Genomic DNA, 26597 nt, shown 5'->3' with positions numbered 1-26597 from the left:
CACTTCTGTTCGTCATATACCCTTGTCATAGTATGCCAATTTTGGTACGTAATAAGTTAACGTAACGATCATGAGAGCACAAAGACATAGGCGGCTAGATAGATCGATAGATAGATGATAGATAGATACTCTCAAAGTAGCAAATCTTCGCCAAGAAATGCTTCGCATTTGAAACCACTGGAATGGGTTCGGACGTGGGCATTAAGGGAAGGAAAGACTAAAGGATGATGGTAGAAAGTGATAGTCATGAGCATGACTCAGAAAAAATGACAATAAATGAGCGAAAAAGATTAACACTAAAAGCCACTGAAATGAGTTCTGACGTGTTAACAACAGTAAAGGATGATGATAGAAGACATAGCCAAGAGCATGACTTAGCATAAATGACAATAACTCAGCGAAAAATGATTAACACTCAAAAGCTACTGAAATGGGTTCGGACGTGAGTACTAAGAGAAGAAAACACTAAAGGATGGTGGTAGAAGTCAGTCATGGGCATGCCTCCCCACAATTAAGTGACAATCACTCAGCGAAAAAGATTAACACTCAAAAAACACTGAAAAGGGTTCGGACCTAAATGATAGGTCATGACATGCGTTTCATGTAGATCATGAAACAGCCGCCTGCGTCTTGGTGCTCTCACGGTCGTTTCAATAAAACTGGTAGGCTCCCCACACACTGCTTCGCATAACGCTCATTCATACAGGGCGTGGGATCTGCCGGATTTTTTTTTAAACACGCTATCTTTCCTGCTGTAATGCTGTGGGTATGCTCTGCTCTGAATGGTACGGACAGCAAGCGTTCAGCTAACTTAATCTGGATTTCACAGGACGCTGACTAACGCCGACAGTTTTCCGTCGGTTTCATCTCATGCCACATCGAAGTTCACGAGATGAAACACGGCAGAAGTGGCGCAACTGATCACGCAGCGCTGTAAGACGTTTAACAGCAGCCAGGCCATCTCTCCTTGCACGCTGAGTTGCGCGCCAACATATGACATTCGCATATAGTTAGAACAAGGTCCAATCAGTCCGAGCACAATGTTAAACCTTTCTATTGCTGTCAATGCTAGTACCTTCGGGCGAAACTGCCACCTTTATATAAGTGAGGCTTCCTTATGCCATTTTGGATAGCCGCTGCTATCCTCCTATTCCAAGTGGACGAATTCCGGAGTCACTCTGGACTCAAGTAGTAAATTTCTTGAACCAACCAAACAGCCGACTGCTTTTTAGACCAGTGACAAGGAAGAAAGAGAAAGCTCAGGTGAACTTCTCTTAACTCAGCCAGCGCCTCTACCACTGACGGCTCCATTTAGATGGTAAACATGATGGCACGCAAATTGAGCGAGAGCCCCCTTGGCCAGCGCAACTACTGGAATGAGTGTGGTCACGTTAGAGTATACCAACGAGACTGCTGGGTTTCTGTGGCGGTGATACTGGAAGCGGCTTTTGGGTCTCTTCTATGAAGTAGGCGAATCGGAAAGACCATCCGAATGCTGCCGGTGTGACGCGCGTTTTGCACCATCCGAACCAAATGGCCATAATGTGGAAACACTTTGGGGTGCTCAGAACCGAACATTAGAATATGCAATTAGGGTCTTCCTACACGTTGGAGGTATAGTCCTAACCGCTACCGACTTTGCAGACACACATTGACATCAGAATGCTGCACTTCCTTAACTTATGAGAAACGTGCTTCAATATATATATATATATATATATATATATATATAATATAATATAAGTCTTGTTATGTTTTTCCTACGTGCTTCTATTTCTTGAACTATATATATATATGTATATATATATGGGTGTGTGTTGTGTTGTGTTTGTGTGTGGATGGCTTCAGGAATTTTTACGAAATGTATTTACAGATAGAACGCGTGCCAACGATGTCGGTGTAACTTCATCGTATTCTGTGTCCAGCGTCCGTTTGACTCTGCACTCGGTATAAGCCACTGCGTAACACTCCCGGAGGCAGAATAAACGCATCAGTACATCTTTGGCTGTTTTCGAGTGATACGGCTTGAGTCGAGAGACGTGTACGATGTCGGTCACTGAAGAAACAGTTGGCTGCGGTGTTAACAGCGTCATATCCGAGGTTACGTTGCTGACTTAGCGAGGAAACCGGTAAGGTCCAACGGAACATGGAAGCAGACTTTTGCGCAGGGTGACGCGACGAGAAGGCAGCCACAGCAAGACAAGCAACTAACAAGAGGAATGAACATGCCAATGGCGGTGTTCATAGAGGCGATTTTGACCAGTTTCAGACATCAAAAGGTGGTCAAGGGGAATGTCACGGGCCGCGGCGGCCGAACAATGGCGTCTTCAGGATCGAAGTTGGCACTGGGCGGGAGCAGGGAGCCGACTAGCAGGAGTGGGTCATGGCCAAGCAGCCGATAGAGGGGGAGTAGCCAGTGATGTCATGGCAAGTTTAATGCAAACGTCACAACCGACGAAGTGCAGTTGCAATCCCTGTGTTCATCAGAGGCGTACATAAAGATCATTTCCATGGAGGCGGGGTTGAGGTGCTCTGTAAGTGCGTTCGACCTGTGGGCCCTAAACAGTGGTGACTTTGTGAGAGGTAAAGCAAGACCGGAGAAGGCCGCCCGCAACTTAGGACAGAAATCAGTGTCCACCATCAGTGAGCAGTTGACGAGGAATAGCATGGTGAAAACTCACTTCGTGGAGATGGAATCTGGCGTCGTCAATTGCACAAAACGGTAGAAATTGCACGCGTAATGGCATAACGCGTGGCATAGTCTGTCGCGACGGCTACACACTTTTTGCCAAAGTAATATTTGGAAACATGGCCAAGGGTTTCCAAGCTGACACGATAAAATGTCTCAGTTAGAATGTCAGTCAACTGCAGGTGGACAGCGGGAATAGAAAGAGGCTTCTTTTGACGTTGGAAGAGCTAACCGACCACGGCGTACCGTCGAACACAGCGATATAGTCCTGGCCAGAAAACGCGTCTGTGCAGGCGGTCGTAATGGCGAGATACACCCCAATTGGCCAAGGGGAGGGGGGGGGGGCATTGTGCAACTGTGCGAGAACAGTCCAGCGTAGATGCTGGGACACAACAAGGAGCAATTGAGTTGCATCAAGTTCTGTGTATAGGGTGTCGCCTTATAGCAGAGACAGGTGCAAGAAACCGTCGTGCTTGGGTGAGGTGAGGCACTCAATGATGGACCGTAAGCAGGGGTCACGACACTTTTCGAAAGTAATGTGGATGAAGCCGGTAATTGACAATACGCAGGCATCGGCTTCGGGTTCTGTAAAGGCGCGTGGATCGACAGAATGGCGGGATAGAAATGCGCGATAGGCAGTCCACATCCTCATGCAGCCATGAAGATATGTAGCACACAGAGAACTTATACTCCTGTAGGTGTAATGCCCAGCGTCTGCCATTGGGTCTTTGAACAAGGAGAGCTAAAATAGCGCATGCTGATCTGTGGTGAAGCAGAAGTGCCGGCCGAACAAATAAGGATGGAACTTGGTGATGACCCAAACGAGAGCGAGGCACTCGCGTTCCGTTATAGAGTATTTCACTCTGAGGCTGAGACAAGGCGACTAGCGGCAGCGATTACTCAATTTACATCCCGCTGACGTTCAGACAAAATAGTGCCAAAGCCATGGCCGCTTGCATCAGTACGAACTTCTGTTTAGGCAGATGGTAACAGTGTCCTGGCGTGGGTAGGTCTATTGGGCAAACAGTAAGCTGTCAAAATGCTTGAATTTAATGGGGTCCCCAACTAAAAGTGACGTCCCTCTTTCGGAGATCTGTAAGAGAACGTCTGATTGCGGCGAAGTTCTGAATAAACCGTCGAAAGTTCGAGCAGAACCCCAAACACATTGGGCATCACATGACAAACGGTGATTGGGGAACTTGCGTATGGCGCCAACTTCATCAGGATTAGCCTGCCTGATGCGTCGACCAGCTGGCCTAGCACTCGTATTTTATGGTTGTGGAAATTACATTTACCAGTTATACGGCACGTTGGCACGTCGAAAATCATTGATAATCGTTGAATGCCGATGGATATGGCTGTTAAATATACGTGAAAAGCTAATCACGTCATTACGGTAACAGAGCATGTGGGCAACTTGAACACAAGTAGAAGAGAGCCCATCAAGCGTTAGGATGTTGCAGGGGTGTTACGTAGTCCAAAAGGCATGACTTTGAATTGATAGAGGCAATCTGGCGCAACAACAGTGGTGTTCTCCTGATCTGTTTGATCGTCTGCAATTTGTCAATGGCCGGAACGTAAACCAATCGAGGAGAAATAAATGGCACCGCGTAAGCAGTCGAGCGCGTCGTCGTTACTACAAAGCGGGTCCTTTTTTGTAGCCTTGTTTAAATAGTGATACTAGACGCGAAACTTACAGTTATTGTTCCTTTCTTTACTTGAATGACGGGTGCCACAAGAGGGCTTAATGATTTCCTTGATAGAATTTTGTGGACCTCAGTTTGTACGTATCACTGGCCGTTCAGCTGCTGAAGTGCGTTAAGACCATCTGCGGATAGGAGAGGCATATTTGGATGGGTGACAATGTTGGTGCGACGCAAAGGACGATCTCGAAAATCTAATAAATCCTAATGGAAGCAGGTTTATTAACGTTGGATGGTAGGCGGAAGGATTGCACGACGGGCACAGCAAGGACAGTGTCAGCCGGCGTCAACAGCTCGCAATCTGCGCTCGCACTTCTAGCCAATTAGACAGTGTCCCACTGCCGCGTGCGTTGCTTTATCCCCACTACAGTACCCCAGCGAAGGAAAGCCATCCCGGCGGCTCAAGGTGACATGAGAATAAAGGAGTCATAATATGGCTTGAGGCGGTTCACGTGGACCACCTGGCGGCCAAGACGGCGCTTGTCGGAGGTTCGGTTGACCGGCTCAATAACATAGGTGACTGAAGATAGGCACTCGATAACGCGATAACGGCCTTGGTACTTGGGGGCAAAGTTAGGAGTCAGACCTGGGGAATGAAGCGGTACGCGGAGCCATACGAGGGAGCCGACAGCGAAAGCTTGTTCAGTCAGATTGCGGCCATGACAATCTTTCTGGAGGGCTTGGTTGTCCGAAGTAAATGAGCGGGCCAGCTGACGGCACTCTTCAGCATATTGAGGTATTTCAGAAACTGGGCAGGATTCGGAAAGTCCGGACGATACGGCAAAAATGTGTCGAGTGTAGTGCACGGTTCGTGACCATATAAAAGAAAGACTGGGGAAAGACAATGGTCGACTCTGTCCTGGTATTATACGCATAAGTGACGAACGGAAGAACGACATCCAGTTAGAGTGGTCAGAAGCAATGTACATGCACAGCATGTGTCCCTGCATACGGTTGAAGCGCTCTGTTAGTCCGTTTCTCTGCGGTTGGTGGGCTGTAGATGTGCGGTGAACTGAACGGCATGAACGAATGAGCTCCTGAAGGACATCGGATAAAAACACACACCCTCTGTCACTCAGTAGTTTGCGTGGTGCACCATGGCGAAGGACGAAATGACGTAAGATGAAGTTCCCAACGTCACGAGCACCAGCCGATGGAAACGCGGCTGTTTCCGAAAACCTCGTTAGGTGGTGCACTGCGACGATTACCCATCTGTTACCAGCGACAGAGCCCGAAAGTGGGCCGTAAGAATAAATTCCGACACAATTGAAGGGACGTGCCTATGCTTCTAACCATGGGCACTTCCTGCTGCCACTTGCAAGGATTTGTATTCGCCTGAGGAGCAAGACGGTACGCTATCATTAAAGGAAATGCACGTGGCCTACTGGTAATTGCATCGTCTGTTATTGGAACTAATATGGACCGAGGGGGGAAACTCTACTCAAACTCAGAGCTTGCTGTGATTCGTAAAGGTTATGAAAAAAAATCATGAGCCATTCCACGCTGTGAAGGTGGATGACCAGCGAAGCTGTTTAGCACACTACACAGACGTGACACGCAATGGGGAGGCCTCGTATAGTAGGGACACCCGAGGAGCAACACACCTGCGAAGAGTGACGGCAGGAACAGATGCAATCGTCGCCGGGAGTGCGCACTACACGCGGCCTCCCCATAACGACGAGTGAAGTGAAATTCAGAATGGAGAACGGCACCTTGTCTTATATACAGGCGCGACTTTGTCGCCGGCCCGGGAGAGTGGCAGGAAACTAGGCACGCAAGCGGTTGGAATGCCTACAGAGAGAAGGCGGTGCGAATGTACACATGGCCGACGCGGGTCGGCGTTCGGGGATGAGATCCGATCGTAGTTTGAGTCTTAGTTTGATTGTAGCTGAGTTTTTGAGCTCCACATCGTCAGAGGGCTCGGATTCTGGGACTCCAGGAACGACCGCGTCATGCGCCGCTCCTGCAGCAGGAAGTACCTACGGCTCTTCAAGAAGCTTGCAGCAAGCGAGACAATCGCAGCTTCTCGCAGCGTCCACGCAGAGCAAATCGACGCCAAGTGAATAAACTTCACTAGGAAGTCACAGACTACACTAACACATACTTTCATGACAGGCCAAAAACAACAAATATTCAACAAACGCTGAACGAACACGCACTTTCATGCCTGCTCAAAAACTAACATGAAAACTCTTGTCTGTTGTCTCATTTATTAACAGTTCTTTCTGAAACAAAAAAAATGCAAGAAACATTTATGTTAAACCTCTGTTGCCCTTATTCTGGGACTTTTTTGGGTCCCAGGTGTAATAATGGTACTTCAAGGGTACGTTGCAGCTCCCGCGGCCCACCACCCGAAGCTGACAGTAGTATGTGCTATTGCGCTTGGACCCTTTCTGCACAATCATCAGGATCGGCCCACATTTTAGCACATGCACACAAAAAAAAAATCCACAGAAGCCTAGCAATAAACAACGTCGCCGTAAAAAAAGAAAACGTTAATTTCTCAAGGCTTAGCGCAATGCAACTGTCCAATGCATTGAAGCATACAGTGTATTTTAGTGAAGCGAAGTGAGAATTTGCATGCGTACTAAGTGCAAGCAATATATTATTAAAATTGGACACTGTTACTGTCCCACGGTTCTCGCCTTTGTTATTAGCTCGGGTGCTCCCCTGATGCCCCCATGGGGAAGCATACAGTTTATTGCAGTGAAGAGAAGTGAGCTTTCGTAACCACGAATACCTTGTGGTTAAGAGCACAGCTGTAAATACTTGACCCACATCCGGTCTACTACGAAGAGACCTCAGAGAAGCCACCTGAAAAACCAAGCAATAACTGCATAACATTTGTACACTTGGTCTTATAAGTCGCAGATGACTTAACTAGCCTAGACGAAGCTCTGTATCCACAGGGGCACAGTCCTTGATTTTCTCTTAATTATGAAGATATAATAATAATAATAATAATAATAATAATAATAATAATAATAATAATAATAATAATAATAATACAAGTTGCTTACACTTAGTACGCGCTGAAATTCTCACTTCGCTTCACTGCAATACACTGTATGCTTCACCGCAGAGGCCTCAGGTGAGCATCCGAGATAATATTAAAGGCGAGAACCATGGCACAGTCAAGTTTCTGGTTTTAATAATATGTTGCTTGCACTTAGTACGCGCGAAAATTCTCACTTCGCTTTACTGCAATATATTGTATGCTTCACCGCATTGCACACGTGCATTACGTCAGAACCCTGAGAAAAAAAGGTTTCCTTTTTTTCATAACGTTTAAGAATCACAACAAGATCTGTGTTTGAGTTGAGTCTCTTGCTTGGTCTGCGCTTATACAAATAAGAGACGAGACAATTAGCTGTTGGCCACATGCAGTTCCTTTAATGAAAGCGTATCGCCTTGCTCCTCAGGCGAATGTAAAACCTTGCGAGTGGCAGCGGGAAGTGCCTGTGGTTTGAAGCATCGTCTGAGGCTTATGGACAAACATCAATGCGTACTTCTCATTCTGCATCGCATGTGCTGAGTCAATCTGTGTGTCACCAAATTATTTTAGACAAGTCCACGCTCCACGTAACGTTTGCGACGTAAGTCTTACTTGGTCGTACTTGCATTCTTGGAAATTTGCACTTTGAACTGAAAAAAATAAATAAAAAACTTACCGTGTCGTTGTTACTGTTGTGGCCTCAATGCACGGCTCCATCATTCCGCCCGCCGTCTTTTTCCTTTTCGCTGTAGCCCGTGTCCACTATACGCACGAATGCTTTCAGAGTCGTTGAAGACGGACCGAGGCGGATTCCGGCAGCGAGCCATAGAGCCTCGTCAAAGGTGTGCGCCAAACCCTTGAGCAGTGTTGCACAGCGTTTCTTGAGGCATTTCAAGTGGTTCATGTGCCTCGGATACACCGCAATGCAAATGATGTGTATTCCTATCACCAAATGGCCCCAGTACTCACTGCTTCACCGCGTCTGCACAACGTCGGAACCCAAACAAATAGCCCGCGCTCGCGCAATCTCGGAGGCAACATCGGAGGACGCGGCCCTGGGTGCGGCAACGCTGGCGCAAGTGGCTTGCGTCGATAGCCATTAGGCGTGATGCTGTGACTCCCTGCTCTGCGTCGGATGTGATTTCCTTTTGGGCGTCCAGGTGGCCCAAACGAAACGCGATTGCTTGCCCTCAAATAGTTCATTCAATAAATTCATTCATTCATGCCGCCTGTCGATCCATGCGCTCGTGCCATTATGGTTTCAATATCAAGCCTCTATTCTAGACGTCCTGTGTTTGAATCCTGCCATCGAATAATGGTAATGGTGTTTATTTAGTTCTATAGCACATTACTTTGTTGAAAATGATAAATTTCGAAAGTCGAGAAGCCGTTTGAAGCCAGAAGGCCATGCTGGCATAACCACCCCGCTTGCAGCTGCCGTAGCCACTAGTGCCAGAGCTCCTTCTAGTACTGACTTTATGAAACCCTATGCTAGCAGCATCAAAACAAACACCCCGCTTGCAGCTCCCGTAGCCACTAGTGCCAGAGGTGCCTGTAGACAAGTCCACGCTCCACGTAACGTTTGCGATGTAAGTCTTACTTGGTCGTACTTGCATTCTTGGAAATTTGCACTTTGAACTGAAAAAAATAAATAAAAAACTTACCGTGTCGTTGTTACTGTTGTGGCCTCAATGCACGGCTCCATCATTCCGCCCGCTGTCTTTTTCCTTTTCGCTGTAGCCCGTGTCCACTATACGCACGAATGCTTTCAGAGTCGTTGAAGACGGACCGAGGCGGATTCCGGCAGCGAGCCATAGAGCCTCGTCAAAGGTGTGCGCCAAACCCTTGAGCAGTGTTGCACAGCGTTTCTTGAGGCATTTCAAGTGGTACTTCTAGTACTGACTTTATGAAACCCTATGCTAGCAGCATCAAAACAAACACCCCGCTTGCAGCTCCCGTAGCCACTAGTGGCAGAGCTCCTTCTAGTACTGACTTTATGAAACCCTATGCTAGCAGCATCAAAACAAACACCCCGCTTGCAGCTCTCGCAGTCACTAGTGCCAGAGCTCCTTCTAGTACTGACTTTATGAAACCCTATGCTAGCAGCATCAAAACAAACACCCCGCTTGCAGCTCCCGTAGCCACTAGTGGCAGAGCTCCTTCTAGTACTGACTTTATGAAACCCTATGCTAGCAGCATCAATACAAACACCCCGCTTGCAGCTCCCGTAGCCACTAGTGCCAGAGCTCCTTCTAGTACTGACTTTATGAAACCCTATGCTAGCAGCATCAACACAAACACCCCGCTTGCAGCTCCCGTAGCCACTAGTGCCAGAGCTCCTTCTAGTACTGACTTTATGAAACCCTATGCTAGCAGCATCAAAACAAACACCCCGCTTGCAGCTCTCGCAGTCACTAGTGCCAGAGCTCCTTCTAGTACTGACTTTATGAAACCCTATGCTAGCAGCATCAAAACAAACACCCCGCTTGCAGCTCCCGTAGCCACTAGTGGCAGAGCTCCTTCTAGTACTGACTTTATGAAACCCTATGCTAGCAGCATCAATACAAACACCCCGCTTGCAGCTCCCGTAGCCACTAGTGCCAGAGCTCCTTCTAGTACTGACTTTATGAAACCCTATGCTAGCAGCATCAACACAAACACCCCGCTTGCAGCTCCCGTAGCCACTAGTGCCAGAGTTCCTTCTAGTACTGACTTTATGAAACCCTATGCTAGCAGCATCAAAACAAACACCCCGCTTGCAGATCCCGTAGCCACTAGTGCCAGAGTTCCTTCTAGTACTGACTTTATGAAACCCTATGCTAGCAGCATCAAAACAACACCCCGCTTGCAGCTCCCGTAGCGACTAGTGGCAGAGCTCCTTCTAGTACTGACTTTATGAAACCCTATGCTAGCAGCATCAAAACAAACACCCCGCTTGCAGCTCCCGTAGCCACTAGTGCCAGAGCTCCTTCTAGTACTGACTTTATGAAACCCTATGCTAGCAGCATCAACACAAACACCCCGCTTGCAGCTCCCGTAGCCGCTAGTGCAGAGCTCCTTCTAGTACTGACTTTATGAAACCCTATGCTAGCAGCATCAAAACAAACACCCCGCTTGCAGCTCCCGTAGCCACTAGTGGCAGAGCTCCTTCTAGTACTGACTTTATGAAACCCTATGCTAGCAGCATCAATACAAACACCCCGCTTGCAGCTCCCGTAGCCACTAGTGCCAGAGCTCCTTCTAGTACTGACTTTATGAAACCCTATGCTAGCAGCATCAACACAAACACCCCGCTTGCAGCTCCCGTAGCCACTAGTGCCAGAGTTCCTTCTAGTACTGACTTTATGAAACCCTATGCTAGCAGCATCAAACAAACACCCCGCTTGCAGATCCCGTAGCCACTAGTGCCAGAGTTCCTTCTAGTACTGACTTTATGAAACCCTATGCTAGCAGCATCAAAACAAACACCCCGCTTGCAGCTCCCGTAGCGACTAGTGGCAGAGCTCCTTCTAGTACTGACTTTATGAAACCCTATGCTAGCAGCATCAAAACAAACACCCCGCTTGCAGCTCCCGTAGCCACTAGTGCCAGAGCTCCTTCTAGTACTGACTTTATGAAACCCTATGCTAGCAGCATCAACACAAACACCCCGCTTGCAGCTCCCGTAGCCGCTAGTGCCAGAGCTCCTTCTAGTACTGACTTTATGAAACCCTATGCTAGCAGCATCAAAACAAACACCCCGCTTGCAGCTCCCGTAGCCACTAGTGCCAGAGTTCCTTCTAGTACTGACTTTATGAAACCCTATGCTAGCAGCATCAAAACAAACACCCCGCTTGCAGATCCCGTAGCCACTAGTGCCAGAGTTCCTTCTAGTACTGACTTTATGAAACCCTATGCTAGCAGCATCAAAACAAACACCCCGCTTGCAGCTCCCGTAGCGACTAGTGGCAGAGCTCCTTCTAGTACTGACTTTATGAAACCCTATGCTAGCAGCATCAAAACAAACACCCCGCTTGCAGCTCCGGTAGCCACTAGTGCCAGAGCTCCTTCTAGTACTGACTTTATGAAACCCTATGCTAGCAGCATCAACACAAACACCCCGCTTGCAGCTCCCGTAGCCGCTAGTGCCAGAGCTCCTTCTAGTACTGACTTTATGAAACCCTATGCTAGCAGCATCAAAACAAACACCCCGCTTGCAGCTCCCGTAGCCACTAGTGCCAGAGTTCCTTCTAGTACTGACTTTATGAAACCCTATGCTAGCAGCATCAAAACAAACACCCCGCTTGCAGATCCCGTAGCCACTAGTGCCAGAGTTCCTTCTAGTACTGACTTTATGAAACCCTATGCTAGCAGCATCAAAACAAACACCCCGCTTGCAGCTCCCATAGCCACTAGTGCCAGAGCTCCTTCTAGTACTGACTGTATGAAACCCTTTGGTATCAGTATCAAAACAAACACCTGACTTCAATATAAACTACCAGACATACGTAACGCTTTTCCCTCAGCATGAGATGAGACATAGCAATGACTGAGTTTATCATTTATTTATCGCTGCCATTACGGTCCGCTTTGCAGCGCTAATTGTAGAAGATATAAGTTGGTGGTCTGTAGCAAGCACTAATTCAGATTTAAGTTGATGGTGTGGGCCCTATGGGCGCTGCCATGCTACAATGTCATCATGGTTAGGCTGGCCATCGTGGTCGCCGGCTGTAATTAACTGCCACAGTAATTCGAGGTGTACGTCATGCATGCGCCAAGGGTCCACCGTCTCACGTATCGCTGTAACGTGCGATGTACGAAGCAAGAACAAAACTATTCAATCCCACTAATTATCAGACAGTTGCGCTCTGAACTATATTCCCCTGAGTAAAAATTATTGCCTGTGTATATTTCGTACCTAGGGCGGTGCTGCAATGTACCTGTGAGATGGAGCATCCATGGCGTCGTTTTCAAATGTATGACTAAAAGCAAGCCACGGGAAATCACTTATTCACCTGATTTTCCCTATTCCACAAGACATTTCAAAACATTTGGTAAAACACCTAGTGTAGTATGAACTGGATCATCTGCTGTGTTCCTCCTCATCGCGTGCTTCGCGATTATTTTTATCCGTTTTGTTCTGTGCTCTTAGATAACCCCTACAGTGTGCGATAATTATATGCACATTTATTTTCACCTATGTAATTAAGCTGTGATACAGTACCTAAAAGTGCTTACCCCATGCATTTCATCAGATATTTGATTATCTTTTCAGATATTTTGATCAGACTTACTTGCGTTTACCTGCCCAATATGAACGCGACCTTTCTTGCCTCGAATTCTAGTAAAAAGATTCCTTCCGTTTTGTCGAGCTACAGAGTATTATTTTCTTTATATTGATATTGAAAGCTAGTGTTACATTGCAGTTTTAAGTTCTCCATATTAATTATTGTTAACTCCAGTGTTCCTGCAGAAGCAGTCCTCTTCAAAAAGGTGGTTGCCGATATGTATGCCTTCGGGTCTCGAGCCTAATTAGTCCAACTTTGTCGTCTTTTATAATTATTACAACAAAATGCACTGAATAATGATGGCAAGATTATTCTTCCATGTTTGACCCCTTCCTACCAGTAATGTTTGATATATTTTTCTGCACAATAATTGAGCTGGTTTCTTATATTGAAAGATATTGTTACGGTGCATCTGGACATCATCGTTCGACCATGACAAATCACCACAACAATATATCCAAAGGCATTCACATATGCTCTCATATATTCACATGAGAGAACGCAATGGGCCGTGACTGCTGTTATCTCTACACTACAGAATGGTTTTTGCACTCTGTAACACCTTGTGGAGCACTTGTTTATTCTCCGCAGATTTGTTGCTTTTTTTAAGTGATGGGAATGGGCTCCAATAATGTATTGCTTGAAAAGTACTGGTGAGTTAGTTGGTTCGCCATGGTGGAATATAGCAGCGCAATTCTAAATCATGGCGAAACACAGAAAGAAGAAACAGGAGCGCTGTAGTACAGCGCTCGCGTTTGTACATTTTGTGTTTTGTCGTACTTTTGAAGTGTGCTGCGATATTCCATCATTAAAGTATTGCCTTGTTTCTTTGAGAAACGATATTTAAAAGCAGGATTATATGCGGTTTATCAACCAAACTACGAGTCAACAACTATTCAATTTTTTCCGTCCTTTTAAAAAATATTGTAGGGAATATTAGGTGGACGTTCTTCCCAGCCTCATGGAAATTGCGCAATATGAATTAAAAGCTAAAGCAGAGCATTATTGCTGTCTTATTTTATGAGGTACCCCCTAACTCCACCTTGTAGTCGTTCGCCTCGATATAAAGTTAAAGACCCTTATAACTTCTTACCGACACCTTCAGTTTTGTAGCACGGTTCTAAAAATACATTCCAAATCAAAGCACCGTCGTAACAGACGCAAGTTATGAACAATCCACTTCTAAGCACGTAAAATGCCAACCAGACAAGTGTACCCATTGAGTGGTAAATAGAAATTGTTAACATCTATTCTGAGAGATCAATTAATGGTGCAACTGTGAAACATATATATATATATATATATATATATATATATATATATATATATATATATATATATATATATATATATATATATATATATTTGCCTTACGTTTCGCTGAACAACGTTCGCGTTGCGCAATTTCCAAGAGTAGCAGCACATGCATAAGATATGAAAGTTTACCCCAGTATCTTCCTAGTCAAATGACAGTTTTGGTTGTGCAATAAAAACATGCTCATTGATATCAGGCATTAGTGTAGCACTAGGCGACAAATATTAAATCATTTACTTTTCCCCAGATCAACCTAAAGAGCAAGATCCTGTTATATTCACTGATGGCGCGAGCTGCGATCTCTTTAATGTCCAACGAGAAAAGGATGGAAAAGGTACGTACTACTTAGTGGCGAATATTTCAAAAGTGTGCGACAAAGTGAATAAGAGAAGACAACCAATGTAAAAACTCGCTGGTGTAGTCTGACCTTGCCGCGTTCTTAAAGTAAAACTTTCGTTGTGAGCCCTCCCGGACTTTCTCGCGACTTCTGGTTACTGCTGCGGGCAATTTCTTTCATGGCAAATAGCACATAATTAAAATATGAATTACGTGCGAAATGATAGCAGTCCTATGCTCTAACCATTAGGCCACTATAGATCACATATTCCTATCGTGCCAACGCCAACTGGATCTTTGAGATGATCGCCTTTTGTGTCACACTGCGTAGGACCGCTGCGAAGAAGCACATGCGTGGACGCCACTTCCCTTTGAGCAAAATACGCAGGAATAAAACAAGCAACCCTATAGCATTTGAATAACCACTTCGCGAAAGCTTCGCTTCGGATAAATTTCAACTATTTCAACGTAACTATATTCAAACAACAACCTCGGCAAACAACCACGCTCTATTCCGAACAAATTTTAGTGCTTTCTCGACAACTCATTCTGACACTGCGCTCCTGTCGTCTGGTCTCTTGCCCCATTTTGCTTAAGCTTTATGTATTCGTGCAATTATCTACATGAGCCTTGTTATGCGTCGTGGTAGTGTCGCCACTAATGCGCCTGTTATGAGATTAAAATGGTTTAGCAAATTAAAGCTGCGATTAACCTCTGGGGGTACCCCAAATAAAACTGGTCTCTCAGCTATGTGCATGTTAACAAAAAGAGCGTATATACATTTGTGAAAATAAACGTTTATTAAAGTCTAACTATGATATTTACATACGTGTCTCATATATTGTAAAACATTCTCCTGTCGTTCTAGCATTTAAATTTACCGCCATTATTTTTTGTAGCCAGGAGAGAAGAGCCAGACAGCCAGACAAGGAGTCACATAACCACACATTTTAGGGCGCGGCACTTAGGCGCCCGTTGCTGCGCTGTGTGTCGGCGTTCCTCGGCGTAACCGCGCGAACGCACTCGTGCCACTGCTCGCGCGTTCTTCATCGTCTTCTTCTACAGCTGGCTCCGATGCCGCTCATCCTGCCAGCGTTCTTCCTAAAGTGCCTCTCCCTCTACGAAGACACTGAGTGGCCTGTAACGAACCATACGTTCATACATGTTTCTCTCAAATTCTTTGTCTCAACACATCGCGAAATGAAAACATGTAAAGAGCTGCGCTCAAATTTCGCCTGAGGAAGTGTTGTAATCGTCGGACATTCTATATCAAGAGTAAGAAATTCACGCGCTGCCAGGTCACTGGCCACGCACCGTCGCGGGGAACTATCTCACCCAGCTCTCACTAGATAGCAGCATCTACAACACCTACCCAATAGAGCGAGTGAAGTTCGTGGTAGTAGGCGGCTTAACGCACCTCTCACTTCTGGTATGCATGTAGGAAGTGTCTTGGCGACACGAACGAGTGTCTGCAGCACCTTGATTGATACTGGCACTTCCTGCGTCGGTTTTAGCAGGGGGATACAGAACTAGCTGGGTCCTGTTCCGCCGTACCACACCGTGATGCCAGTTTTCTATTTTAATGTTTCAAACGGGTCCCTGAGGCAGAGCGTCCGAAAACCCAATTTAGGCCAAAGCCGTTTGTTTCAAAACGCCCACGAAACTTTTAATACAACTAGTGTAAAAAGACACGCATAAAATAATCACTTCATGAAAAATTCTCAACAAAAAACAACGTACACTCAGAGCTATAAAAGTACCAAATGCACGAAAGTTAAGGCAGATCACGCGTTTAGGTGCGCGCTGCAGTTCGGCGTGGATGGGCAGCGGCGAAATGACGAAAGAAGCGGCATTCGTCTCACCAAAATTTTGGTGATGTTGACCGACGAACGGGCGACCAGATCCTAGCCCCTTCAGTCACGATGTGCAGATTTGTAGACGCGACTTTGTCACACACCCCGTGAATGAGGCGCCAACACCGGGCCAAATTCCGAAGCCGACTTAGTTCCGCGCGCCGACCGGACGCTTGTCGCGTCGGAGACCCTATCGCAGCAGCTGCATGGAGCTTTGACAGGCGGATACTCGGTGGCGGCAACACTGATGTTATTCCTCACCGATCTATTGTAAATAAAATGGAAAAAGAGCGGCGGCAACAATGCAAACGATGCAACAACGGCGGTGCGTCGAGCAGACGACAGCTACTGAGCCAGTGAGCTCGCCTCAGCCAATGAGTGCTGCCGAAACAGCCGGAGCCAACGTTTATTGGCCGGAGATTCTGAATAAGGCGACGACAGCGCCGCCACAATTTCAACATTTTTTGCTTCCCCCTCGGCGTTTGCCAAGGCGCCCGCTGGACCCACTCGCCCCTTCTAGTACACTCTAGTGATTGTCAGCTTTCGCACGCACCGGCATGTATTTCGGATGCCACGCGCAGACTTCACGTAGGCATCGCTAGATGGCGCCGAGCTTTCTTAGGGAAGCGCGATGAAGGAGTCCTAATCCAGTGCACTGCTCCTACATAACTCGTTTTGACTCTGACAATGAGTTGTATCGCTATATCGATTCAATGCTCAACGCATTAGTGTCGTCAGTCATTGTGAGATGGGCTCTGTCAAATACTGTTTTTCGAAATACACATATCAATGTTCTACGAGGCAACGGCTCATCATTACAGCGAGGAGCAGCTTGTGACATAGCCACGTAAATAATTGCTAAACGTTTCTATTGTCGCATTTTGCCTATATTTGATGGTTTATCTACAATAAATACACAACAAAAGCGCCGTCTGCGTTGACAGGGTCCCGAAGATAACTAAACAAAATGATGTATGAAACTAGTTAACCAGTTCGCTTCCATTTAAAAATAATTAGCAAGTTCTTTCAAGAAGATTGCAAGCTTGGAACAGTTAAAGCTCCTAGCCAAATACGCCCCAAGTAGAACAACAACACAACTTACTGGACAATACTGGACAGGCTGTTTGGTACTTATACCTCACTGAACACAGGAACCAAGGTGCTGGGGATACGAAGACGGGGGAGAGGAGTGAAAGATGCGCGAGTGCCCTGAGAATAATATGCAGCTACGGTTCCAACTTGAGAAATCAAGGTTGAAAAAAGAAGATGCATTTTTGCGCACCGACATGCTATGATGGAGCATGAAAAGATAAGTGAAGTCCTAAGGTTGTTTGTAAAAAAAAACGTCATGAACAAATGTCACCGAGATAATGAAAAAGGCTTCCTACCTAGACACCTATCAAATCCTCTCCAAGTTTGCCAGCGTAATTGAAGTTCTCCGTCAGAAGCGCTCAGAAACGCCAAATTCTAAGTTTCCTAAATATGAAGACATTTTTTGTACAAGATGCGCTGAATGTCATAATGAAGCTCACGAAGGTGCCATTTTTACAAGAGTGCACGAGCGTTTTTGTATTTCGTCCCCACCGGAATGCGAACTGGCCAAATTTACTCTGAATGTGCCATCTAATCAGGAGGGCCGTTTTCTTTTATACAAAAAGCTTCGGTGTACATGTTTATCAACATTAGGAGATCAACCTAGTGCGCCCACTGTTGATTCTTTTGTTTCCACGCTTATGGTCCTCAGAGGACTCTTTAAGAATAGCGGCGTTAACACCGTACTTTTTTCGTATTCTGTGCTCGCCACATATCACGAGCACTGATTGATATCTTGCAATAAGCATGCACTTGCTTTTCAGGCTGCGAGCTCTGGGTGAAGGACGCATATAAAGATAATGTCCCGTCATGTTGCGCATTTATCTTCGACCTTCTGTGTGCACAGGAGGGCAGCTTCGACATCTATAAGAAGAACACGTGCCAGGAAGTTGTAGAGAGTTGGCCAAGACCTAAAGAAAATGAGGCAACAGCCTTGGCACAACGTGTGGATCCCAAGATGACAAATAAGTCACGTGGAGATTTAACTGCAGAGGACAGTTAATTTCTTGGGCTTACAAAACGTAACGACGCGGTACCTATCCGGATATGTTAAATTAGCCTCTGAACTACGAGAAAATCAAATTCTATCTAGTATCAATAAAATGCAAACATAGAAAATAAACACAAAATATTCTGTACAGCGTCTTGTACGTCTTACGTTCACTCAATAATTGTAAAATTAGGCGGTTGCTTTTCAAAGATATTGTTACGGGGAGAATATATATATAGAATGGATATATTTACAGGGTAAGGCGCACAACGCTGCAGCAATCGTTCAGGGGAGCGCGTGCACACCAGAAAAACCACCCGTCGTCGTCGTCATCGTCCAAGCACCGACCACAGGATCGCCGCTCGTGACATTACCCGCCGGCGGCAGAAGCACCGTCCCGGTGCAATTAGGGCCCGGGCCGAGAGTGGTACGGTTTAAGACGCGAGACATGGACTATGTCACTCGCGATTGTTGCAGAGGCCGACGTAGGATTTAGCGGAGCGATTTCATAGGTCACATTAGTGACTTTGCGTACGACGCGGTAAGGGCCAGCATAACGGGAGAGAAGTTTTTCGCATAGGCCAACGCGACGTGACGGGAACCACAGCAAGACGAGCGATCCTGGAGGGAAGTTCACCTCCCGGTGTCGGCGGTCATAGAGACATTTTTGTTTGACCTGTGAAGCCGACAAGCGATCGCGGGCAACCTGACGGGCGATGTCAGCACGGGCAAGAGCATCACGAGCATAGGCAGAGGATGTGTCTGCGTGAGCATGAAGTATGGTGTCCATAGGTAATGGTGGGTCGTAGCCAAACAGTAGATAAAAAGGTGAATAGCCAGCTGTGTCGTGACGAGAAGAGTTGTAGGCGAAGGTCACAAAAGGCAAGTTAATGTCCCAGTCTCGGTGGTCCTCAGACACGTACATAGCAAGCATATCTGTGAGAGTACGGTTGAGGCGTTCAGTAAGGCCGTTTGTCTGTGGATGGTACGCAGTGGTGAACTTGTGATTGGTCTTGCAAGAACGAAGAATGTCGTCGACCACTTTAGACAGGAAGCAGCGGCCGCGGTCCGTGATTAACTGACGAGGAGCACCGTGGCGCAGGATGACGTCGTGAAGAAGGAAATCGGCTACATCAGTAGCACAGCTGGTGGGAAGTGCTCGTGTAACAGCGTACCGCGTTGCGTAGTCAGTAGCGACTGCAACCCATCTATTGCCAGTGGTTGACATGGGAAAAGGCCCTAGAAGATCGAGTCCCACCCGGAAAAATGGTTCATCAGGGATGTCGAGGGGCTGAAGGCTGCCAGCAGGCAGTAGGGCAGGAGTCTTGCGTCGCTGGCAGTGGTCACAAGCCGCAACGTACTGTCGCACAGAACGGTAGAGACCAGGCCAAAAGAAGCGCCTACGGATGCGATCATACGTGCGTGACACGCCTAGGTGTCCGGCCGTCGGTGCATCGTGAAGCTGGCGCAAAACAGTAGAGCGAAGATGCGCGGGGACAACAAGCAAGAGCTCAGCGCCGTCAGGCCGGGCGTTGTAGCGGTGTAAGGTGTCATTGTGGAGCGCAAACATCCGTAGGGAAGGGTCAGGGTGTGGCGAGTTGAGACCGTCTATAATAGGCCGCAAAGATGAGTCGCGGCGCTGTTCGTCAGCTATGTGGACGAAGTCTGTAATGGCCAGAACAAAGGTGTCAGATTCATCTTCCAGTGTATCAGGGGGATCGACCGGGTATCGTGACAAGCAGTCAGCGTCTTGGTGAAGCCGTCCAGATTTGTAGAAAACAGAAAATGAGTACTCTTGCAAGCGGAGTGCCCAACGGCCAAGGCGACCAGTGGGATCCTTGAGCGAGGAGAGCCAGCAAAGCGCATGGTGGTCTGTAATAACTGAAAAGTGCCTGCCATACAGGTACGGACGGAATTTTGCGATGGCCCAGACGAGTGCTAAGCACTCGCGTTCTGTGATAGAGTAATTTTGCTCCGATGGCGACAGAAGGCGGCTTGCATAGGCGACCACGCGGTGGAGGCCGTGCTGCTGTTGTGCAAGGACGGCGCCTATACCGTGGCCACTGGCGTCGGTACGAACGTCCGTGCTGGCTGACGGGTCGAAATGTGCTAGAACAGGTGAGTTCGTTAGGATGGCAACGAGCGATGAAAAGGCGTCCGCTTGGTCACGACCCCAAGTGAAAACGACGTCCTTCTTGAGTAGGCCAGTTAGAGGGCGGGCCACTTCCGCGAAGTTCTGGACAAAACGACGGAAGTATGAACACAGGCCAAGAAAACTGCGGACATCCTTGGCCGACCGTGGAGTAGGGAACTGACTAACCGCGCGGACTTTGTCAGGGTCTGGCTGCACGCCTGCAGCGTCAACAAGGTGGCCGAGAACGCAGATTTGACGGTGCCCAAAGCGACATTTCGACGAGTTAAGCTGAAGACGAGCGCGGCGAAAAACATCAAGGACGGTGGACAGGCGAGTGAGATGGTTTTCAAACGTAGTCGAAAAAACGATAACATCGTCCAGGTAGCAAAGGCATATGGACCACTTGATGCCTCGAAGAAGAGAGTCCATCATGCGCTCGAAAGTAGCAGGGGCGTTACATAGGCCAAAAGGCATCACTTTAAATTGATAGAGGCCATCAGGAGTCACGAAGGCGGTCTTCTCGCGGTCTTGGTCGTCCACAGCGATTTGCCAGTATCCTGAGCGCAGGTCGATGGAAGAGAAATATCTGGCGCCGTGCAAGCAGTCCAGTGCGTCATCAATACGCGGGAGAGGATACACATCCTTCTTGGTAATCTGGTTAAGGTGGCGGTAGTCTACACAGAATCTCCAGCTATTGTCCTTCTTTTTCACGAGTACGACGGGAGAGGCCCAAGGACTGCATGAGGGTTCAATTATGCCTTTGCCCAGCATTTTCTCCACTTCCTGTTGGATGACAGCACGCTCCGGAGCTGACACACGGTAAGGCCGTCGGTGAATAGGACTCGCATCGCCGGTATGAATGCGATGGGTGACGACGGAAGTCTGGCCCAAAGGACGGTCGCCAAAGTCAAAGATATCCTGGTAGGAAACCAGCACGCGGCGAAGGGCAGCGGACTGTGCCGGAGCGAGGTCTCCTGATATCATGCGGGCGAAGTGGTCGCAGGACGAACCTGACTGCGATGACGGCGGTGAAAAATCCGGTGGAGGTTCTGTGGTCAAGGCAGAAACCGTGTGGCCGGCCAATGGGGTCAGATGAGCGAGTGATATGCCGCGAGGAAGAACTTGCGTCGAGTAGCCAAAATTGAGGATGGGAAAGGCGGTGCCGTTGTTTCTAACTGTCACCACCGTATAGGGTAGCGCGACGTTGCGTGTCATGGCGACCTCAGGAATAGGGCAGGCAACGTAGTCGCCGTCGGGTAGGGGCGGAAAGGCTGACAGCTGGACGTATATTGCGGCTTGCGGAGGCAGTCGAAGAAACTCGACGGAGCGTAGGCGGGGTGGGCCGGCATCAACGTTGTCGGGGCACGAAGGAAGTTCTAGCCGGAGAAGGCCCGCGGAGCAGTCGATAAGGGCAGCGTGTGTGGACAGAAAGTCGATTCCCAAGATGAGGTCATGGGGGCACTGTTCTAGAACAGCAAAAAGAACAGATGTGTGGCGACCAGAAATAGTGATGCGTGCAGTGCACATTCCAAGTACGGCAGGTGTACTCCCGTCGGCTACTCGGACGGTAGGTGAAGTCGCGGGCGTCAGGACTTTCTGGAGGCGGCGCCGGAGGCTCGAGCTCATTACAGAAATTTGTGCGCCGGTATCAACAAGAGCGGTAACTGCCACACCATCAACCAGAACTTCAAGAAGGTTGCATCGGGTATAAGGGACAATCAGAGGATTTTCAGGCCGGGTCGTAAATGCAGCGTCACCTCCGGGGGCTGCACTGGCTAGTTTTCCGAGAGGCGGCCAAAGGGAGACCGAGAGCGGCGAGGTTGGGGCGAGCGGGACTGACGGCGCTGGGGCGATGGTGAGCGGCTGATCCGGTTTTCCCTAGGAGGACGTTCAGCACTTGAGGCCTCAGGACGGAACGACGGGGCATATGGTGCATGGTCCGGGCGATTGTAAGTGTTTGGGCGATAGGACGTGGGCCAGCGGCTGCGGCAATGGCGGGCGATGTGTCCAATCCGAGAGCACGTGAAGCAGATGGGCCGGTCATCAGGTGTGCGCCAATCGGCTGGATTTCGATAACGTGGCCTGAAGGTCGTGTTCGGTCTTGCAGCAGCGACTGACAGGGGCGACCGGGTTGGTAGCAGTATGACCGTTATCAAAGGTGGGTAAAATGCCCATATTCGCGACCTCTTGGCGAACCACGGCCTGAATTAGCGAAATCGGAGCCAGGTTGTTGCTTTGCATACCGTCATGAGGTGTAACGGGTGCCATGGCCTCGAGTTCTCGACGGACGATCCTGGTGACGTTTTCTGGAGCTTGCGCTTGCCGAAGCGTGGCTAAACCTTCGCAGGAGGACGTGGCAGCCGTATTAGGAAGTCGGTCGAAGCGGTGAGTGATACGTTGACTTTTGGCCAGCTCAAAACGACGACATTCAGCGATGACCGACTCCACCGTTGAGCAGTTCTTACACAGTAGCAGATTGAATGCGTCGTCGGCTATGCCTTTCAGTACGTGGCCCACTTTGTCCACTTCAGGCATGTCCTTGTCGACCTTGTTGCACAGAGACAACACGTCCTGAATATACGAGATGTACGGCTCCGTAGACGTCTGAGCACGAATTGCGAGCTCCTGCTTGGCCGCTAGTTGTCGTGCGATAGGTCTCCCAAATAGATCGCGTAATTTCTGCTTACAGACGTCCCAACTCGTCAGATCTGCCTCATGCGTCTCGAACCAGAGTAGCGCAGTGCCCCGCAAATAGAAGATGAGATTCGCCAGCATTATGGTCGGGTCCCACTTGTTAGTGCGGCTGACGCGCTCATACATTGCCAGCCATGCATCGACGTCCACGCCGCTGGTGCCGTTGAATGTCCCGGGATCACGAGGGTGCAAGAGAATGACCGGTGACGGGTCTTGCTCACACTGGGTCGCTTGGTCGGTCATTGTGGTGGCAGCAACGCGCCGTCCGCTGCGAAGATCCAGTTCCCGGTGTTGTAGCGAGCGTACCCCGCACGTCCACCAAAGATGTTACGGGGAGAATATATATAGAATGGATATATTTACAGGGTAAGGCGCACAACGCTGCAGCAATCGTTCAGGGGAGCGCGTGCACACCAGAAAAACCACCCGTCGTCGTTGTCATCGTCCAAGCACCGACCACAGGATCGCCGCTCGTGACAATATGTTAGATACATGTTTATTACAACTGAGATTCTTTCTTATCGTTACGCCAAGGTACTTACATTCGCTGACTTCCTTCAGCAGGTGACATGATAGCGTATATGGAGACGAGAAATAATTTTCCTTTCTTGTGACATTCATAGTGTTTTGAGGTATGAACCTAAACTCATGCGGAGTTTAGGTTCATACCCCATTGGTTGCACCAATGATAAACGTTACCAAGGCAAGTATTTAGAAGCAGCTGATCGCCTACGCTAGCAATTTCCTTAAACATGACACTAACGCCAGCGAATAGCTTTGTTTCAACAGGTTCAGAGATAACTTTAACAATATCATTAATATATATTAAGAAAGCAAGGGTCCTAAAACACTTCCCTGAGGAACGCCTGATGCAACTGGAAATTGTGATGAGCAGTAACCGTTTATATTAAGCAACTGTGTGCGATTAGATAAGTAAGCAGGAAACCAATTTACAATAAAATCTGGTAGGCCGGCATTTTTAAGTTTGAAAATAAGTTTAGCGCGAGGAACTAAATCAAAAGCTTTCTTGAAGCCCAATAAGAATTATACATTATTTTGCCCATATTTATCTGGAATAGATGCAAAAGTATGTATGACAGAGACCAATTGAGTAGCAGTTGAAAAGCCCCTTCTTGAAACCATGTCGCAAAGTGGTTAATATATTCGTATTGTTTAGAAAGTCAGTGATATAGTTGACTGACATGATCAAGAATTTTGCAACAAGAACAAGTAAGAGATATGGGACGATAATTTGAGAGCAATGATTTATTCCCTGTTTGGAATGTTGGCACGATTCGTGCTGTTTTCCAATCGCTGGGAAGCTAGATGAAAGAAGCTAAGCACGAAAGACAATTACAATTAAACTGGCAACCATCTCGGCATGTCGACGCAGAAATGCATTTTGTACATTATCAGACACCACGCCTGATAATAATACGATAATGAAACCAGTTGAGATGACACGACGTGGTATCAACGAATCCACTATCACAAGCCTTTATGAAAACGTTCTGAAAGTACATATTTAAATGTCAAGCGAAGCTTTGCTTATCTGTAACAATGGTTTCATCATGCATTATTTGAATAATGCCCACTTTTTTTCGACAGAACTATAACCAGAAATTTTAGAGGCCGTCTGGATAAAGTTAGGCAGCGTATGCTGAAAATAGATATGCTTGGCAGAGCATACAGATTGTTTTAAGAGTGTCTGATTCGTTCGGATAGTGCTGTAGGAGGCACCACCTCGTCTTAACGGGTTTAGTTTTCTTGTGCAACATATCGCACATTATCCATGGAATTTTTTAGGGGCGAAGCTCCTTAGGGTGTGGGTCTGTCCCTCCTCTGTAGTATGTAGTAGTAGTAGCAGTAGTCGTCGTCTTAGTAGGTAGCCACGTCTACTTTTATGAAAAAAAAGAATTCCGAAAGTTGTGTCCGTAGCGCGGAATCGAACCAGGGACCCCTCGCTTCCGAACGCGCGGCGCTAGCCACTGCGCCACGAAGCGCACATGGACACACGCACCACGATGACAATAAATACCCAACATTAACGAAAGACTGCGCCTTTCTAACGCGTTTGTGCTAGCGCGTTACGGCCCGTGTAAGAAGCTGGTGTAAGACGCTGTGGCCTCTCCGCCTTACCCCCGTATTCATAAACGCTCCTCGACTTGAACTTGACTTGCCACCGCCTTGGGCAGCGCGTTCGAAACGCGTTGAAGGCGGTGGCAAGTCAAGTTCAAGTCGAGGAGCGTTTATGAATACGGGGGTTATACTCTCTCAGCAGTCATGTGATGGCGTCGGCAAACGCGGTGCACGTTCCGGCATGTGTAAACGGCTGCGTAAGACGCTGTGGCCTCTCCCCCTTACTAGAGACAACGCCTCCTATAAAGAGGCGTTGCTAGAGAGTACTGCACGTTTCTAACGCGTTTGTGCTAGCGTCCCCTTAAGCGGGAGATGGTGCAATTATAATGAAGGGCGCTGTTATAAAATAGGAATGACGTCACATATGGCGCGTGATATTAGTGGAAGTCAATCGTTCGATTTAGTGCGGCGAGACTGGGCGAATTACACGGAAGATTCACGGTTTACCGATGATTCCCTCCGGAGCTTCGCCCACTCATCATCATTCACCCCGTGGATATGCAGTGTTTTTCGCTGTTTGATTTGGCACTGGCGCTGTTTGATTTTCGCTGATTTTCTTGTTTGATTTGGCACAAAGTTGTCTATGCAGTACAAACATAACTGTTTAAAATTTATCCCATAGCTCTGAAACATCAGACCCACCAAAACTGCTGAGGTTAAGACCAAGGTAAAATACTTTCATCTTTCGCACGCAAAAAAAAAAATAAAATAAAATAAGTCACCGGTTTTATAGGAGCACTATTTCGTGCTTTAAGGGGGTGTGTTGTTACTTCACCATGTAACTATCTGAAAGACCTGGTTGGAAGTACACAGCAAAATTTTTCATACATCGGCTTAGAAAAAGAAGATCCAATATTGAGGACGAATTGCTTGAACGCGAGAAGGTTGCTTAACCGCTTGCTGCAGATTCCTGCACAGCATAGTCTGGCACACTCTGAACATGCACGCTATGATCATGATAAGCAAAAAGATCGTCCAAGTCAACACCAGGAAGGTTGAAACCGCCATCAATAATTATTTCCTCCTGCACGAAATTGGAGATGTGGTCGTATAGATCATGCAAGAACTGCGGTGTTGCGTCGGGAGAACGGTACATGGCGAAGACTAATAAAGCCCCAGCATGACAACTTTAAAGAAATGCTTTCGTGATTGGTTGCTTAGTGACTATGGTATTGGGTTGCTAAGCACGAGGACGCGGGATCGAATTCCGGCCACGGCGGCCGCATTTCGATGGGGGCGAAATGCGAAAACAACCGTATACTTAGATTTAGGTGCACGTTAAAGAGCCCCAGGTGGTCTAAATTGTTCCGGAGTCCCCCACTACGGCGTGCCTCGTAATCAGATCGTGGTTTTGGGCACGAAAACGCCCATACTTATTTAGCTTTGTTT

At 47.7% G+C, this 26597-nt stretch overlaps 1 protein-coding gene across 1 annotated transcript in view; it reads left to right on the top strand.

Moving 5' to 3' along the window:
- LOC125939940 (male-specific histamine-binding salivary protein-like) overlaps positions 1 to 18389 on the top strand; it is a 44743-nt gene extending 26354 nt beyond the window's left edge. Inside the window, exons 4-5 of the mRNA XM_049655483.1 lie at positions 14217 to 14303; positions 18015 to 18389. Coding sequence (XP_049511440.1) covers positions 14217 to 14303; positions 18015 to 18253 — 326 coding nt within the window. The 3' untranslated portion in view covers positions 18254 to 18389. The remainder of the gene's footprint in view (positions 1 to 14216; positions 14304 to 18014) is intronic.
- The last annotated feature ends 8208 nt before the right edge of the window (positions 18390 to 26597 follow it).

Source organism: Dermacentor silvarum, chromosome 9 (genome assembly GCF_013339745.2).
Source record: "Dermacentor silvarum isolate Dsil-2018 chromosome 9, BIME_Dsil_1.4, whole genome shotgun sequence".
NCBI classification, from domain to species: domain Eukaryota; kingdom Metazoa; phylum Arthropoda; class Arachnida; order Ixodida; family Ixodidae; genus Dermacentor; species Dermacentor silvarum.
The sequence above is the reverse complement of the archived record's forward strand: the minus strand, read 5'-3'. Positions and strand labels throughout refer to the sequence as shown.